At 42.3% G+C, this 18,951-nt stretch overlaps 1 protein-coding gene across 1 annotated transcript; it reads right to left on the reverse strand.

Annotated features, from left to right (window-relative positions):
* Positions 1-12,588: 12,588 nt before the first annotated feature.
* Positions 12,589-17,236, reverse strand: CHRNA9 (cholinergic receptor nicotinic alpha 9 subunit). The gene is made up of 4 exons (XM_057407625.1): positions 17,015-17,236; positions 16,106-16,260; positions 14,916-15,448; positions 12,589-13,268 (listed from the first exon to the last, which is right to left on the reverse strand). Exons 1-4 carry the CDS (start codon positions 17,126-17,128, stop codon positions 12,709-12,711), a joined length of 1,362 nt encoding a protein of 453 aa, XP_057263608.1. The 5' UTR covers positions 17,129-17,236; the 3' UTR covers positions 12,589-12,708.
* Between the last annotated feature and the right edge of the window lie 1,715 nt (positions 17,237-18,951).

Consider the following 18,951-nt stretch of genomic DNA (forward strand, 5'->3'; position numbering starts at 1 on the left):
AAGTGTCTACTTATTAGTTAGGTCAATCCATAATCCCCGAGAGGTTTAAATCCCATTGTGAGTAGAAAGAGTGGGAGTATACTCATTATCTGACAAAATTGTATCTACGTGCACTTCCAGAATGTTTTTCCTTGGAGTCTGACGTTACAACCCTGGTGTGATGGGCAGGACAATGCCATGGGGTTGGATGGGGTTTAGAGGTCTCAAGTCTTGTTCCCTGCAAGTTTTCCACTTCTGTTGGGTTTGACATGAAAGCAGTACAAAAGAGTCAGCACATAAATGTGCAGGGGAATACACACCTCCTGAAACAGAGATGAAAGATACTCTTTGAATGAAACCAGAAGGGGGACAGAAAAAAAGTGGAAGTCAATGGGGGAAACAAAGGGCAGCTTTATGCAAGCAACTATTTCACTCCAAAAATGGCAGGGCTGGCTAAGGCACTGCTGCCCAGTGTTCTTAGTACAGAATTTCAGTGTAGTTAGGGCTTTGCTTGTACCAAGAAGATAATGGCACCCCAAAAGATAAGATTTAATAGCAGATGGGAGGATGGAGAGAGAGAACAGACAAGGAACAGGGCTCTCCTTCTCAAAAAGCAAAGGACTGGTAAGGAAAATGGAGGGGATTCTTTTAATTTTATCTTATCTTTCTGCTTTAATCATATAGAACAAAAGTTTTTGATGACTGTTCTAAGATCTATTGATCAAAACTGAGAGCCAGGTCCAAACGAGCCAATGTCCCTAATGGGAGGGTAAATAAAGCAGATTACAGATTTCCAGGAAGAAAGCAGCTTTTGGACAACTGGGGACTGGCATAAGAAAGCACTTTTCTTTTTTCCTTTTCCAAAACATGAAGCTCAAACTGATGAAAGCCAGAAATAGACATGTTGAAATAGACATAAAAGGATCGGTGTCAAGGATGAACTGATGCAGGAACAAGCAAATGATAAAGCTGGGCAGACCGTTAAGAGATTTCTGCCAAAAAGCTGTTCAGAGGCATCCATTTGAGCTGCTTCCCAAGCAGGACAAACACACACACATTGAGCGAGCAGCAGAGCACAGCACAGCTGCAGCGTCAGCCCCTGTACTGCAGCCCTGGCCCCTCACTCACTTCTGCTACTGCAGGATGGGACATGTGAGTTCACGCTGACAACACCTCCCCACTTGGTAGCAGACTTACCCTGGCAGTTGCTGGATGACAGCTTGCTTTCAGTCTGTTACCAAAGCAGCTGCTCACGTGAGATTCTGATTTTTGGTTGGACATTGCCACTCTAAGGAGCCTCATGTGATGGCTGTTCTGGTCTGACATAGTATGGGGGGGGGGGGGTTGCCAGAAGACAGACAACTGTGCTTACTTTAAATTCTTTCATTTCCATGCTTGTACGGCCCAAGCTGCAAAGTAGCTTGAACTTATCAATTTTGCTTGCTACTACAAGGGATGCTAAGAGAGACAATAGTATTTCAAATCAGCCCAAGATGAATGGTGTAGAAGCAGCAGAGAGACAACTTCTGTTTGCTTGCACACCATTTACAACCTAGCAGAGAATTCATTAATTCCCCAGGAAGATCTTTCCATCTTTTTTAACAGCTGCACAGTCAAAACTTACGGGCAGCTGTGTAGAGTCTGATGCAGGATCTATTCAGCCCAAGATTTAGTCTCCAGCAATGGCAGAAGTGAATAGCCTGGGAAGAAAAAGAACTGGGTAAGTTCATCTACTGCACCCAAGCACTTCTCCAGGCACTTCCAGCTCAAGGAATTTCTGCAGGTGAACATGTTTTCTGTTTATTTAGTAACTGTGAATGGACATCTGCAGCAAATACTCTCTCTCGCATCAAACTGAAGACAGCCCAGTCAGCCATCCTTCCTTTTCATTTTGCTTAGGTACTTTGCATATTCTCCTAATGTCACACAATTGCTTCCATTTAAACTATGCATTACTTTCCTGGGCCTGAAACGTAGGAGAATAATGTCTCATTGTGGGGAAGGTATGAAGGAGCATTCACCTTTGGGGACAGTGTGGTGGATGACCAGTGCTTCACTCCCAACATGCTGACCTGTCCAGCAGCACCTGCTCTGCAGTTCTAGAGATTTTAGAGCAATGAGACCCTGAAAACCTCATCTTGATCACTTTTGAAAATGTCAGGTTTTGTTGCCACTGATTTTAAGGAAGGAGTTATAAATGAAAGAGCTACTATCCACAGGGCAATTTGAGATTCACATATGGAGAAATAGCAGCCACGCTTAGCCCAAATGAACAATTAAAGCTTCCAACATACCCAATATTGCAGAAAGCTATTTGTATTGGCAGGTAGATAGTATCTTCAGTGCCAGGGGTTGCCATAGGTGTCCAGGCTTTTCAGATCATTCCTGAACACTAGTCCTGGTTTGGAATATAGCCTGACAGCTGGCAGAAATGGAGCAGATGCGATGGACATATTTGCCATATTATTGCTCACGTATCCAGTATGTCCTGTGCACAAGGTGAAATGAAGGCTGGCTTCAACTGAGAGCCTTATCTATTTGAGATCAAATACTGCAGACATGCTGCAGAGGATTTCCAAGTCAGGAAATGATGAAGCAGAGCAGTTATGAAGTTGAGCTTTGGAAAATGATGTGCAGTAAGTGAATTAAAAAGGAGAACAGATGAAGACTGGATGCTCTGTAAAGGGAAGGTAGGCAAATGCATTTTTTCTTAAGAATAATTTTGAATGTTGCCTTTAGATCTTGTCTGGAGACCCTTTTTTTTTTTTTCTCCCTAAAGCTGCTCTAGTTTCCACCACATGCTGCCTAAAAAGCTACTTCAAGGCCCATTTGTCACTGCATTCATACTCTGTGTTAAAACAATCCAGCCAAGGGGCTGGAGAGAGCTGAAATCAGCTTTTCTGCAATACAACAGGACACAGGGTTACAACATATGTTCCTTCTCTGATACCTGCAGGCCTGGACTTGCAAAAGGAGAGCTGCCAGGGGCGTTCAGCCCTGGGCTTGAACACAAAGGGGAAGTAACTGACCCTTGTGCCTGGGCTGACTGCTGGTAGTGGTCTTCTCTGCTATAACTGCTCTGGAGAGCTTCCTAAACTCCAGTAAGCCTCCAGCACACTGCCACAGGCAGCAGTGCTGTAAGAGCTCCAGAAAAGCTGCAATGCCACCTTTGTGGTGCTGTCCAGTGGAGGGGTCACAGGGATGATCATGGGTCAGAAGCAACTCCCTTCTGAGGAGAGATTGCAGGAGCTGGGCCTGTTTAAAGTGGTAAAACACAGTAGGACCACCTCTGCAAAGAAGGGGACAGCATGCAGAAAAGACAGGGGCATCTGCTTCTGTACATCCTCCCGTAACACTGCTTGTAGCATCTCACACAAAGAGCCGATCTGCAGGATTTGGAATTAACTCAGCTCTACTTGCCATGCTGAACTCTGCCAGTGTGACTTCCAGAAAGAGCAGAGGAAATGGGCCCTACATTTCAGTGCAAGCGAGCAAATGATAACCAGCAATTCCTGATGGAAGGAGCAGGGCAATCCCCGGTTCCTAGGAAGATACCCTGGTGCCAGCTTGCTCCTCGTTCTCTCAAACTGGAACAGGTTGGTTTGGGGCACTGGACCCCTTACTTGTACACACGTGGGGCTTTGGAAAGTGAATCTGACTCTCTGAAACACACACCTTCATGAGCAAGTTGTCTGAAGGGACTAGCTACAGTGAACACTGAGTGCTGGCTGGTGCCACTTTGGCCACCAAAACATGGTTGTCTTATTCTCAGACTTTGTTCTACTTTCATCAGCTTAGAGATGATGCAGAGTCAAAGACAGAAAGTTTAGAGGGAAAACAAAAGCAAAAGCATGTTTCCCAGTATCATGAGTTAGGGGAAGGCACCTATGCAACAGACAGCTCAGTATAAGGTTGGTCTGACAAAGCTGGTTCTACCATGATTGCACTCCAGTAAAATTAGAGGCTCCTAACCCAACTCTGAGATATCATGTAAAAATTGTGTGGAAGTGAACTACAAAGGCAAAACAGTCTTTCTTCATGATGAAACCTCAGAAGAGTAATTAATTTAATCAACAGACTTCAACACCGCCTTTCATAACCTGAGGTGTACCAAGAGGTTAAGCTACAGGGGCCGAGTTATCTTTGTGACCTTTATCACCAGGAAAATTTACAAACAGCAATTAGCAGATTCAGAGGCCGAAAAAATTAACCCAGATAGAAAGCATGTAATAAATCTCTGGCATTTAACTCTGTGAGGTTGTAGCAGAAAAGCCAAGACAGAAGCTAGGCTGTGCAACAGCCACTGACTGCAGTGAAAGGAATTAGCGTTGCTCTTCTCATGTGACATTTTGCAAACCTCCTCCCATAGTTGTTATATACTCAGGTCATAAAAGTAAAAACCCACTTATTTCATGCAGGATCTAGAGTTGTTGGACAGTATTTAAGGGAACAAGAGCAAATTACAAGTGACTGCATAGATCACTGATAAGATGCTTTTTCAACCCAGTTTTGCTGTGAACCTTGGAACTTCTAGCTTGGTACAACAGTGAAACCCTTTTCTCTCAATAGCATGCAATAAGGTTAATTATATGTTATAGATAAAGTTGCTCTTTGGAGGGATAATACTTACAGTGAGACAGCACAATCCATAGGAGTGATAAAAAGAGGGCAGGCTCACGTACCAGGTGAAGAGTAATGAAATTCTAACAGAGCTGGGTTTTTGTGGGCACACCCTCCCCCCCCTCCACAGCTCTTCCTGGATTAAAGTAATTCTCCAGTCCCCTTCCCTGCAGATTTAATCCATTGTAAGAGAAATCTTTATCTCTGTAATACAAATTGCCTGTGTTTATTCAGCAGTAATGCTGAGTGCACCTGAAGGTTCAACATATGAGAACTGCAGAGCTGTAGGTAAGCCCAATACACCTTTGGGACAACTCCAAAGCAGTGGTCCTGCTCCCAGGGCACAAAGCACCCACAGGTGCCAGCAGCCTAGGCGGGATCCAGAGCAGCTATTCTAGCACTATGCTTTATTTCTACAAATGCCATCTCTAAACTTGTCAAGGAATGCTTCATTTGGCGCAGAAAACAAAACCCAGCTGTAGTTGTTAAGTAGAATAGAGAAATCACTAGTGATATACACTGTCCTACCTAAGCACCCCCACTAACCATATCAGGCAATGAAAAAAAAGGGAGAATCGCTGTGTTCTGTCTTGTATTCACCTCCCTCTAGAGCAACTTATTCACATCACCTGCAAGAATGCCATAGGGTGCCTGCTGCTAGGCAAGCCACTACAAGCCTGCAGTCCCAGCAAGACCATGGCCCAGAGCTATAACAATATTCTGGTGCTTTACTTTTAACACATTAAAGCATCTCATTGAAACCAGATGTCAAACCACTGCAAGTCTGTCCCTTGGCTCTTTAAAGACTGTGATAAAGCCACATCACCCAGGTGCAAAACCTGCAATTTTAGGTCCCACTGTATCCCCACAAGGCTTCTTTCTTTTACGTCACCACTTCCAGCTTTTCAGATGTTCTGTATGGACAGGAATTTCTGAAATGAGTAATAGTCCCATGCTCCTGTATGATAGGATGCATTAAATGCATTTAAACCAACAGTCATACAAATTTGGTTCATAATTACCTTCTTGTTCTGGCTGGTTTTTGTGTTTGTTGGTTTTTTTTAAGGAAAATACATGCTACAAAACAGCAATGTAAGAGTCACAGCTGCAGCACAGCAAGCAATGTTCACAGTGGAGCTCTAACATGTCTGGTACAGCAGGACTCAGTGGTGGTATCACTTTGTTCAGGCCACACTAATCTACTGTTAACCTCCACCCTCCATCAGACTTCTGTACTGGCCACATGGAACTATTAAAAGTAAGTCTTGCTGATCACTCCTTGGCTCTCCAGTTAATGAATCAGCTCATGGATGAGAGCCAGCAAGTCTTGGTTTGTGCAATATTGCCACTGGTGGACCATTTTGGTAGCAACTGGCACCTGCTGTTCTTCAACTCGCAGCAATCCCACAAGGAAGGGATCTTCCAAGAGGCCAGGCAAGGTAGACAGCTATTTGATCTTCTGTGTTCACAGTGGCTACACCAAAAACCCATCAGGACCCCTCTGGGTCTTTGAATTACCCTCCCCTGGAGTAGTCTATGCCAAGGATACAAGGGGCCTCCAGGCCAGTAACAATGGAGTGCTTTTCCCACTTGGCCCCCACTAAGCTCACCTCAGCCTCCAGACAATTCTTCTTCAGAAGCGTTACAAATTGCAGCTACCAATGTGTCCATCTTTTGAAGTGAAGGCCATCTGTGGAACTGCCTCAATGATTTCCCCTTCCTCAGTCTGGCTGGTAGTAGAGAGTCTCAGAGAGAGAGAGGACCCTCTTTCACTGTTGCAGTGAGCAGGTTATGATATTAGTTGTAAAGTCATAGTGAGAGCAAATATTCCTTCTTTCTTCCATGTCAGGGATGTTGCTCTATCCAGTCAATATCCATGGCTAGTGAACTCAAAGAGACATTTGTCAGGCACTGGGAGCAGTACCATCATGCTGAAGTTATTACTTATAGTGGGTATGGTCATAATCTAGGGCACAACACAAGTCTTCTACTCTCAGAAAAGAATATAGGGATTAGAGGAGTAAAGGGGACAAAGAACTCAGAAGAACAAGATCAATGGAAAAAAGAAGGTCTACACAAACCCTCTTTTTTCCAAATTACTTGAAGTTAGAACCTAAATAGCCGCATCTCTGCTGACCTGGCCTAGGGCTTAAGTTCCTCCTGCCATAGCACCAAATGCCTTCAGCAGGCATTTTCTCCTGTTCTCAGCAATATGCCAGACTGTTCTGATCAGATGGTAGGGCCAATCTCCACTGCTTATGAAGCCTTCAGTCTGCAGTAGTTGGAGGACTAACAGACTACCTCGATCAGTTGTGTTCATAAGACTGTTAGCCCCTGCATCACACTAAATTAAAGCATGGCTTCTAAATAAACCAGGAAACGACATTTCAGAACAGCAGTCTTTGCACTTGTTTGTAGGATGCCATTCTTCATTTACTTACACCTTAATAAAAGGTTAGCAGGAACAGCTCTGCTAACAGGCTACATGACTTGTTGCATCTTGGAGAAAACAGAGCATTGGGGGTTAAGTACCGCGTTCTGGGGTTTGGATCGTTAAAAGTTGCATACAAGGAGGGCCCTGAAGCACCCCAGCAACCAGAGCAGCACTTGTATGACCCCTAGAGGCCTCAGGGTTCAGGTGAGGAACGATCCCACAGGAGGAGCTTTGCAGAGTGCTGACTTTCGCAGCAGAGACACCGCGGCCATGTACTCGCTCTCCCCACCCCTCCTCACCCTCTTCACCGCTGGGGGCAGAACCTCCAGGCTGGTTTGCTGCTGATGCTCAGGAATCCAGGGTCCCAGTGGAATGCTCCCGGGGACACAGCACTTGCTGGCTGGAAGCACTCCTGAGAATTCATGCAGCTCAAGGGTGCTGTGCCAAACAAGCACTTGTCCAGCCCGCTCCACTTTGAACCATGGTGTTGAGAAACCCTCTTTGTTATGGCTCAAAAAACCTCTGCCGGGCAGTGAATGTGGCAATCAAACACAGAACTAAGGCAGCTCACCTGAAGGCGACTCAGTTTTGCTCATATCTGAACATAGCCCAGAGCTCACTTGCAGTACACTACTGGTTCAATGCAAGGGGGTGAGAAGCCAGTTTACCCTTGGCTTTGTGATCTCAGTATCAAGCTTTTATGAATAGCTCCCATCCTTAAGCTATGAGGAAAGAGTTTTATGATCATTATTCTGTTTCCAGTTTGCTGAAAACACTAGATAAAAGCAACACGTTCACCTCAGATATCAGCAGTCACCTAGAATGCTGACATGCTAAACAAAAGTGCAGGACACAGGATACATTGAAATGCCTCTGAATCATGCCAGGCCTCCTGTGGAGGAAGCACATTTACCAACTTTGTGAGAAATCAGGTGAGCTGGACAGAAAATGAGTTGGATATGCATGGCTGCCAGAAGGAGCCTCAAGCTATGAAGTAGTCAGGAGGAAACATAAGAGTTCTGTGCAAAAACTGCATCTGAATTAGACCACATTCTCCACCCTACTACACTCCCCATCAACTGACATCCTCCCTCTGTTACTGTATTTTATTTCATCCCATTGCAAAGGTATCCCTGGCTTCCCCTTCGAAAACACAATGGCTAGAACTATGTTTGGAGGTGCAGCAGTGTCACAACCAGCCAAAGCAACTCAGGACCCCACATGACCAAGAACAGGCATGACAGGTAACAAGGAGGCAGGCTGCAGCACCTAACCTTTGTGGCAAAGGACCTGGGAGCACCTTGTGCTCCTGACAGCTCCCAGGAGCTAATACAGCTTGCAAGATTCAAAGGAGTACTAGCACAATAAACACTTTAATAAATTCATTGCCCCTCTTGCCCACCCGAGTGGCTGAACTGGACAGCTTGTGAGGTTGGTTGAGCTCCAAATATAGCTACATGGAGGATGGGTTAAACCAGTACAGCTTGACAGAACAATTGCAGCATATTCCTGGTAGCCCTTGCAGACCTTCAGTAGTCTGTGGCCTACAGAGTAGCAATTGAATGCACAGAAATATTTACAGAGGTAAGAATGAACCTGAGCTGGGTACTTGAAATTTCAGTTATTCCTTATGGCCAGTAATGTAAAAACAGTATTGTTCACTGCCCCCTTACAGAATAGGGGTCTTAAAAGGTGTCTGGAGAATATAAAGCTCTAATTTGCACAGCACAAGCTAGATACAAACTCCTCTGCTCCCTTCCTGTCCCTTCCACTCAGCTGGACTTGTCTCTAACACAGATTTCTCCTTATTAGTGGACTTCAGAAACAGTGAAAACAGAGAAAAGACATTCATCTTGTTCTCTTCGTTTAATTGAGCTCTAGGTAACTCTGCCTGCAAGTACAAAGGAGGTTGTTGCATACAAACTTCATAGGCCACCTTTGAAACTTTACCCTGTCACTAATGAAAAAGATTTTAAGAAGAATCAATGTATTTTCTTCAACAAGTAACAAAAGTTTGTAAGACAAGATGGATTCTTCCCAGTTTCATAAACAGAATGAAAGGAATCCCCTCTCACCTCACACTCCTTTTCCCATCTCCTAAACAATTGCACTACAGTGGGGACACAGACACACCATCAGGAATTCTTGCCACACTCCTGAGCTGCTTGAGAAACAACTCTCAGACACTTGCCGTACTTCTGGCAGAGTCAGAGAACAAAGGTTTGTTAACCAGAGGATGAAACATGCAGATAGATTATCATGTAACATCTGAACTTCTGAAACGTTGTGAAACCCGCTTCTCTATTTGAAGACATTATTTACTGTCCAAGATGATCCTTTTGGGTTTAGCTGGAATCTTCAGGCTGCAATTTCCAAAAGCAGGAACAGATTTCCTGTGATAGCTAAGGACATCTCCTACCTTTCTGCACCACTGGAAACTCAACACCCCAACATCTCATCACACCTCAGTTCTGTAATTCTGCTCATGAAAGAGAGCACAGTGAAGGCACCGCAGGAGGTAACTTATTATTTCTTCTAATTTTAAACACTGCAATGACTCAATACAAGAGGAGAGAGGTGGTACAACACCAAAAATAAATAAATCTGCCAGCTCATTCTTCACAGGCCTCTGCAGCACACAGATCTCAAACAGTATTTTTATAGCATTGTCGTCCTCAGTAAATCTGAAGTCATCCTATTGCCTTCATGTTAAGCCTGCAGAGTTATTTAGACAAGCTTATAAACAATTTTCTGTTACTGTAAGTATAGTCATTCATCATCTCTTGATTTAATCTTCACCAAAGATTACTGGATCTAAGCATGAGACGCCCAAAGGAAAGAGGAAGAGACCAGGACAGACAGAATTAAACATCTCTGTCTCTACCCAGCACCAGAGCTGTCATGTATAGCTCTGACTGGTAACACACTTGGTTGATCTAGAGCAGTTTTCTTACTGCTCTAAATACAGAGACATACAAACTGAACATCAAGACTTTGGGAAGAACACTTTTAAACTATAGCCCCTAAAGTTTAGTTAGAAACTCCTGAGTTAGCTTTAAACTAGGTACCTGATGGATGGCTGAAGGAGCATGGACCTTGGGTCAACTTTGTCACCAGAAGCATTACCATGCAGCATCACATTTTTTTTACCCTGGAAAACTATCAAGTCGAAAGGTGTGATTCTGAGGATCCTAGCATGAGGGTTCACACTAACAGCTCAGGTACCAGCTTCTACTGACTCTCATCACCTACTGCTTGCATTCTTTATTGTAATTACATCTTTGTAAGGAAGAGAACTCTTCAGAACTAATCACATCTTTACATAAAACATGCTAAGGAAGTGCAAAGTGTGATTTCAACACCATTGAAGCATGCAGCACGCTGAAGAGCACCAGCATGACAGATGCCTGCGATGCACCTATGATTGCAAGCTTACATATGGGAAGCCTGCAGTTGCAGCAGTTTGTTTTGAACAGAATGGCATGGGCACAATCTGAACTGCTTAGAAAAATATTCTGAGTCAGACTAAAGGTCTGTCTAAACCTGGAAGCTGTCTCCAATGGGTGCCACTAGTGGGATGAAGAACACTGAAGAATACAGAGTCACGAATCCCTGACATATTGCTCCACCTTTCAACACTTCATGACTAGCTGGTAGTATGCTGACAGATTTGGCTTTCATGTTTATCTGCCAGCTGTTTAAATCCATATAACCTTTCATCATTCACAAATCCCAGTGCAAGGAGTTCCTCAGCCTTTGAACATTCGTAGACTCCGCCACTGATACACACTGTACATTTAATGTACCTAGATCCTATACTGGAAGAGGCAGTGAACAGTAACTCTGCTTTATGCCGCCCATAAAGTAGAAACAAGCCTTTGGTCGTCAATTCTCCATGCTAAAGACTCATGCTGAATATTTTACTCCCTTTCTGAATACTTTGCTCTCTCAACTTTTGGAACAGTATTTTTTTCCACAACAAAGAACAAATCAGTTTCCCCAAAAAGGCAGTATAAATGCCAGATCCTGAACTCCATTGTAAATGGGTGCAACCATTTTTCTGCACAGTGAAAGTGAACAGCTTGTATTCTAAAGGAGTTATTCAATTCAAAGTTACCCTGGTTGACTAGGAACTGATAATATACAGGGAACACATGAGACTTTCCACATGCTGAGTTTATTCTTGGCTAGCCACCCAGTTTAGCTTTACATTAAAACCCAGACTTTAAGGCTTGCATTATGTATGAGAATCCAGATAAGTTTACAGCATTAATTATTCCACACAAAAGAAAACCTGGTATTAACAATTCAATGCATCATTTACATAATAATTAGAAACACCTTACTTCCAAAGAATTTGGGCATAACTGCACCACTTTGCCATTTTGATTCCTTACTCATAAGTTACACCTTCACAGGCATGCTTCTATTAGTTGCAACAATTATGAAAGTGAATTTTATCACATGAACTTTTGACTGTGATCCATTACAGTGTCATTCTGCCCCTCCTACTGCATCTAGAATATCGTGGTTTCAAAGTTCAGGGTGCTTTGTAAAAGCAATTTATCTGCCATGGGCACACCTAGGGTACTAGCTTCTCACTTTACTAGATGAGGTATCTTCCAGAGTTCCAGTCTGAGGGGTTAACAGGAAAAAAAAACACAGGAGATGGAGTTTTGGCGTTGTCAGCAAACAAGTTCACATAAGTATTGAGGTGTTGAGCAAGAAGTGTTGATTACTACTTTAATGAGACTGTAAGATCATGCTTTTGTGCTAAGCAATGCACAGAACCTTTGCATTCCTGTAAGCACTTTAAAATTTAAGTATTAAAGAGGATGTAAGAGTGGACAAGGGACACATGGGGTGAACATTGATGAAGGTCAACAAGATGAGCAGAGACAAAAGTCACCACCTGATATTTAAGCAATCTCAAATAGCATTTAAAAGCCTATCTTGACAAATCTCATAGGGAATGAGACATTCAGGAAGGACAGAAGTCCCTCCTGCTTGGTGAGCAAGTTATCCTGGGAATCTGGCTTTCTGGAGCCCTAGTGACAATAGGGTAATATTCAGTAGCAGGAGGTGACAAAGACAATCAATTTATCTTTCATACTCAGTAAACTCAGTGGTATTAGAAGTGAAAGACACAGCAGATGGACATGTAGAGCCTATGAAACAATAGGACAATGATTAGAGAGCCATAAAAAAAGATGTTAGGAAGACAAGGTAAAAAAGAAAGAGGGAATGAAGACAGGATTTTCAAGAACTGCCACCATGTCATAAATTCACTTTGGCGGGGGAAGGGCTGGTGAAATTATAAGCTGCAGAAATGCAGACCTGTGAATGTAGTGCTCCCTGCAAAGCTGTCTGCTCCACCACTGCAATGCTCCACCCCATTTAGTTTGAAGTCATGGCTGACACCCATCAAGATGGAATGCAGAGTGCTTGCCCAGCAGCCTCAATCAGGGTTGCACTCCCCCACTAAAAGGCAGACAGTCAATAACAAAGCCCTCACTGAGCAATGGCTCAACACACCATCACAGCCTACAAAATCAATTTGTTTACTGTTACAGAATGCAAGACAAAGATTTCAAAATCAGCCCTGTCCCAGAGCTTCACCAAAACAAGCCAACCCAGTATATTCAGGTTTACAAAAGGAGTATGTTCATCTTCAGTTAAGCTGCTTTTCCAATGATCAGCACACTCATAAAAAACACCATAATAAAGAAAATCCACATGAAAAACCTGTCCATCACTTTTGCAACTTTTCTCCACTCAATTCCTTTGGCCCGGTTTGCTTTATGGTCTCGAATACAATTAGCAATATACTCAATATTTTTAATCAGCATTTTGTAACAGGAACAGCAATTAACAGTCTCCCTAACATTAATGTCACCATGAGCTCCATAGCTTTTATCAAAATTTCCATTGGGCTTCTCCTTGATATCGCAGTCATCATTCCTGCTGGGAAGGTGACTCCTTACCTCTGTGTGCCTAGTCTGACACCCTTCATCTCCCTCTAACTTCTGTTCTTCTTCTTTCTCTCTTCTTGGACTTGTGCAGTTTTCACCCACATCATAAACAAAAAAGATTTTTGACATGTAGTCCAAAATAACCACCCTGGCCCATTGTGGAACAGGCTTTGCTTCTGAACCACAGTGATGGAGATTCATTATAATGATTGTCAGCGCAGTGGAAGCTGTTATCATGGTCATAGTTGCTATGTAATACTTTCCTGGAACACAAAACAAAATCATATTGGAAATGCTACCCTAATAATTAAAAAAAAATATGCAGAAATAACAATATAACACAGTGCTAAGCAAATGCAAGTGAAACTAGTTTTAATCATCTTGATTCTCTCTACATAGATCACACTTAATTTACCATTTAAGAACAAAGATTAAAGTCATTAAAGCAGAACCTTATATGCCTCTCAGATAATTAAGTTTTTAGCATGGTAAATATTTGTAAGTCAAAACCTTCTGTTTTCTCAAGATAAACATTAAGCTGCTTTCTGAATGGGTGCATCAGGAGCCCTCCTCTTTCCCTGGTGTCTGCAAAATCCCAATGTCAATGGCTTCAGGTGGCACATAAGAAATCCCACTTCCCACTATTAACGAAAGTGATGATGCATTGTTGGAGCTACTGGCGCACCCCATACAAGCGGATGGATGCCTTCACACTCACACAGGCCAGGGAATATCCAGACCTTGCTGGTATCCATAACTAGCATAGTGACAGTTGAGAGGCCAGGCACAGAGCTAAAAGGTGGCTCCATTGCCTGTTGATATTTGCTAGCTGTATGTGCAAATTTTAGCATGGCTAGTCCAAATAAAAGCAAGGTTCACTCTGTCCAGGAATAGATAATAAACACAGCGAGTACGAACTGTGCCACTCAGCCACTGCTTTTCACAACTGCAGTACACAGCTCTCCAGATAACCTACTGTGGCTTCTGTTCTGTGCAAAGAGGCAGCTCCCAGTCCTGCTCAACTGTTGCACAGCCTCTGCAGGAAAAGCAAAGGCTAGCCACAGACAAGCATGATGTGATCCCAGTTTTCAAAGGGGTTGGAAAGGATGTTGAGTGAGAGTCAGGTAATGGAGAAAGCAAACTAAAGCTAGGTCTGCTATTCTAGGCAGGAATAGTTGCTGCTGGTGTGGGAAATGCATTCATTGACCAGTGTTTTGTCTCAGTTAAGCCATGTAGTTTTCTGTATACACATTAATAATGAAACTAAAAGTAATAGATCTGAATTCTGTTAATGAAGCTGGAAGCCAGTGGGGAGGCAACTGTGTTCCGAGGCAGACAGCCTCATTTCTGAGAGGGCAGATCAGCCCAGGGCAGGAGAAAGGTCCTGGCAAAAGGTTAACAGACAGTGCTGAACACCACCCTTCCACTACACATCAGCTCTTCTGAATTCTCAGACAAAAGTTAAAATCCAGCATAATGGATTGCAGGAATTACAATTCAATGTAATGATTGACAGATATTAAGTCAACTCTGAGCATCCCAGCCAGGCCATCCAACCATCTAGATTTGACAGAAACATGTCTTGAAGCAGTATGACCTTGTACTTATTTCTTGCTTACACTTCATACACTGATTCTAAAACTGATGTTTCCATCATTAGCTTTACTACAAGACATGATAAAATAACCCTAAATATCTAACTACATTTAATACAAAATAGATTATACATAATTTAAAATGAACACAAAAACTTAAAGAGCTGCAGCATATTTGTACAAATTCCACATGCATTGTAAGTATTTCACTGTGTTTTAAGAGTGTAGCATCTTTATCTTCCCAAAAGCCACAAATTACACATACAACTCTACTACTAATAAGCCATATTAAAAGACAAAGTGTATAAAGCTCACCTATCAAGGGTACATTTTCAGAGGGAGGCATGATCTCTGCAACCATCAGCTGGAACACAGTCAGAGCAAGAAGAACTGTAACACCCAGAGACACTTTTTCCCCAGAGTCTGCAGGGAGATAGAATCCCAGTGGAGCCAGGAAAGAGATCAAAATGCAAGGAAGCAACAAATTAAATATGTAGAAAGAAGACTTCCTTTTCAAAATCAGTGTGAAGGTCACATCTGGATAAGGCTCAGAGCAGCAGCCATAAGTGATGACATTCTTAACTGCTGGCATACCATGAATTTCCCATTCCACATCTTCTACAAAGTCAGAGAGGTCACCGCTATCAAGAGAATTGATGATGTCTACCTGATTACCATTATAGGTCCAGGACCCAAATGTAAGGTTGCACTGTTGGCTATCAAAAGGAAAATAAGATACATCCACTACACATGAGCTCTTTGTGATAGCAGGTGCGTCCCAAGTGATTTTTCCATCATATCTCAACACAACATTAGTGTTCACAGGCTCTGAAAAGTCATCATCAGCTCTAAAAGACAGAAAAATGACAGTCAGGATTGACAGGCAACAACTTCAAGTGTGGGATAGGGAAGAGGGGGCAAAGCAGAAGACCCTCACTTCACACCATTAAAACCACACTTGTGAAAACATATTTCTATTTCTACTGAACTTCAGTACAAACTTGTTATTAACTATTTTTTAACAGGTGCTAATGCCTGTTAATGCCAAACAACAGTGCTGCTAAATTTTGTTCTCTTTGTTGGCCACAGTGCCTTCAAACTTGACCTCAAACAGGATACAGTAGGATAAGAATCCATCCAAAGATGAAAATAATCTACTGGTCACTAGTGGCCTGGAAGAGCAGACAAGGAGTGCAGCCTTTTTGTGGACAACCTTCCAGAGCTCTTCAGCAGTCTCAGCAGATAGCACTCAGGCTGCCAGGGTATTCAAATCCCAGTGCAGAGAAACAGAGAACAGCTTTGCTGTGTACCATAATCAACTACCAAACCTTGCCTATGGTTTTATTGAAAAATATTTAAATTATCAGAAACAAACGTTAAGACAACACACACACACCTTGCAAAGGTCAGATACAGTTACAGAAGTTCAGACTCTGTGCCAGTTCCTCCCCCAAACCCCTCCCTCCCTCAGACATATTCAGCTGATTTTCAACAGCCACACTCACTTGTTATATAGGACAATATCTGGTCTCCAAACCAAACTGCTTGGAATCCTGATAGAATCCAGCCCATCATATTTATCTTTGTCCCATTTGAGGTATGCATCATACCAGCTTTGTCGAATCCATAAGTAAGCTGACAAAATTTGGTTCCTTTCATCCTGCATAAAAATGTAAAAGTATATCTAGCTGAAGGTGACAAAAATCACATCTTAGAAGCAGACAGCATTTGTTCTATAGCTTTAAAGTAGTGCTCGAAACAGGCCAGAACACTAACAGGCCACAAGAGTACTTCCCAGCCATATGCCCATACACTATACTGAGCTCACTTGTTGACTTTCTTTTGCCCAACTTTCTCCCCCCTGCATCCTCCCTAGCTTCAATCACAGTTGTCTAAAGCTCCTAGTATCTTAAGAATTTCCTTTTAAGAATACCAAGCAGCTGACAGATTCAGTCTAACAAGTTCTTAAAGCTTGGTGAGGCCTTGAAGTTGTAATTCAGAAGTCACAAGAGTGATTTTCCATTCTCCTTTCAGACACATTTTCTTTTGCCTTAAAAGTGTATCTGGCTCAACCAAATTTATAGAAAAGTTACTGAAGGCTAAAATAGGGCATTTATGTAGGAATTAACTGCAACTTAGAAAAAGCATTTGCTCTGTTTATTTAAAACTCAGCAAAAGTTGCCTGGAGGGTGTGACACCAACATCTAACTACAAGTTAACAATTCAGCAGCTTGAAGTTTGCAGACTTACAATGGAAGTCAGGTAGGAATCTACAAAGTACTGGGAGAACCGGACCCTCCTGAGGAAGCATTACTGAAGTTGTCACAAAAAAATACAAGTTGCTTTTCCTACTCCAAGCAAAAGGTTTACTGCTAGTACCTTTCTTGCAGATCTTTAGAAAACCTATTACTCACCATGTCTTTAATTTGGGATAATGTGATCTGAAGAGTGACATTCAGTACTTTATCTGTGTCTTCCACTGGTCTTAGAGCATTTGAGTAGTCTTCAAAGAGTTCATTAAACAGCATGTGAGCATATTTTCCTTTGGCTGATTCTACAGCTAGATAACAGATTTGTTCAGTATATCAGATTAAGCACTGGGTAGTATAACAAGACACCTTCATCCTACAGCTTTAAGTAGTATTCTCTACCTTAAAGTAGGAAAGTGGTATTTCCTATATTTGTCATTCATATACTGTAGAATATCATTTAGTTCAGAAACAGAAGTATACCTGATGAAGCTATTCAATACCTGATGACAGCATTCACCTGTAGTAAATGAATAGCTAACTTTAGTTTTTCACACTCAAAAAAAAAAGCTGCATATGGATATTCCTGCCTTTTTAAAGGTAAATATCATTACCATTATTTTACTGTTGTCTTTCATAGGTATATTTTTACAGATTATATATGTATATATATACACACTGATTATATAGATTATTTTCTTAAGTCACACATCTGCCAAGCTAAAATTAGAATCAAAGTCTGAAGTCAGACTTACTCCCAGGCTAATGACTTGCGATATCTCCCTGAATACAGCACTAATAGATTCATGCTACTTTCAGAAATATTTATGTATTTATTAGCTACCTGGAAAAACTCTGAGCTGCTTTTCTTCACAAATTGGCAATTGTACAATGTATAAACACATCCTTGCACTAACATGTATTTGGAGATCCTTCTTGCTAACCAGACTTGATCACTAAGAAAATGTCACTGAAACTTCAGGTTTTAAACAGCAGTTGTGCTGTTTCACAGTTCTGTACGTCATAGTTTCTCTAGGCAGTCTCTGTATTACCTTTAGACAGATTCACGCATTTCTGCAAGCAAAGGGTGAGGACAGTAACACTTGCACAAACGCCAGATGACACTACAGAGTAACCAAGTGCTTTGAAGTATATCACTCTGGTGACTCATAGTGACTTCCTGAACTAACCAGAGTTCAAAGCAAACCTTCCTGACTAAGAAGAAATCCTGACAAATAAAAGCTTCCCAGAAAGCATTTAAATTCTGGCTGTACATGGTCATTCATTTTGTCTGTATCATCAGTGAGACAAAGTAAAACAAAGCAGCTGAAAGCCTTCTGGAGTTCAACCACACAAGACACATCAAGACACCATCTCCCGAGTTAAGTAAACCTCAATGCAACATTTAGCTATCAAGCAGTATTCTCACCTTGAAGTATCACTGTTGTGAACAGCAACCACAGAGACACATTAAAGGAGGACAGGCTATTTCTCTTCATTTTTGGTTAATAAATAAAACCAATCTCCCAAGAACAAAAATGTTTATCACCATCCAAAACTAACAAAAAAAAAAAATCAAATTTCACAGCACAAAGATGCTGAGGCACTGGTGAGCTGCTAGAAGCAGCTCAGTCCCCCCTCAGCCGCTGTCAGAGTCCTACAGCGATGGATGGTCTTTGTCTCTGCCCCTGCCTGAGGCCCAGTTGAGCCCTCCCTCTCTCCGTAACCTGAGCTGAGCTGCCTGTTCTCAAGCTAATGCTGGAGACGATGACAAACGGATTGGATATCAGCAGGAAAATCGTATTCCATTGCAATTTTTAGTACAAATGTAGTAGTTTTGTCCACTTTATGAAGAACCCCCTTACAGTTCTTCTGTATGCCCTACATGGGCATTTTCTTGCCCATGTGTTGAGCAATAGCCTGCTCAGAACCAGTTGTGCAGAACCTGTGGACCCTCACAAAAAAAAAGTTGCCTGCCTTAGTGCTTTATTTGATATAGTCACAGTGTACACCACACATCCAATATGTCACACGACAGAAAAAAAAGCCACAGCCTACATACTGCCATGCTAACAAAACAGGGTTTCACCACATGGAAGAGA

Source organism: Pezoporus wallicus, unplaced genomic scaffold (genome assembly GCF_028554395.1).
Source record: "Pezoporus wallicus isolate ANWC-B61680 ecotype Strahan unplaced genomic scaffold, APGP_CSIRO_Pwel_v1 contig_2492, whole genome shotgun sequence".
NCBI classification, from domain to species: Eukaryota; Metazoa; Chordata; class Aves; order Psittaciformes; family Psittacidae; genus Pezoporus; species Pezoporus wallicus.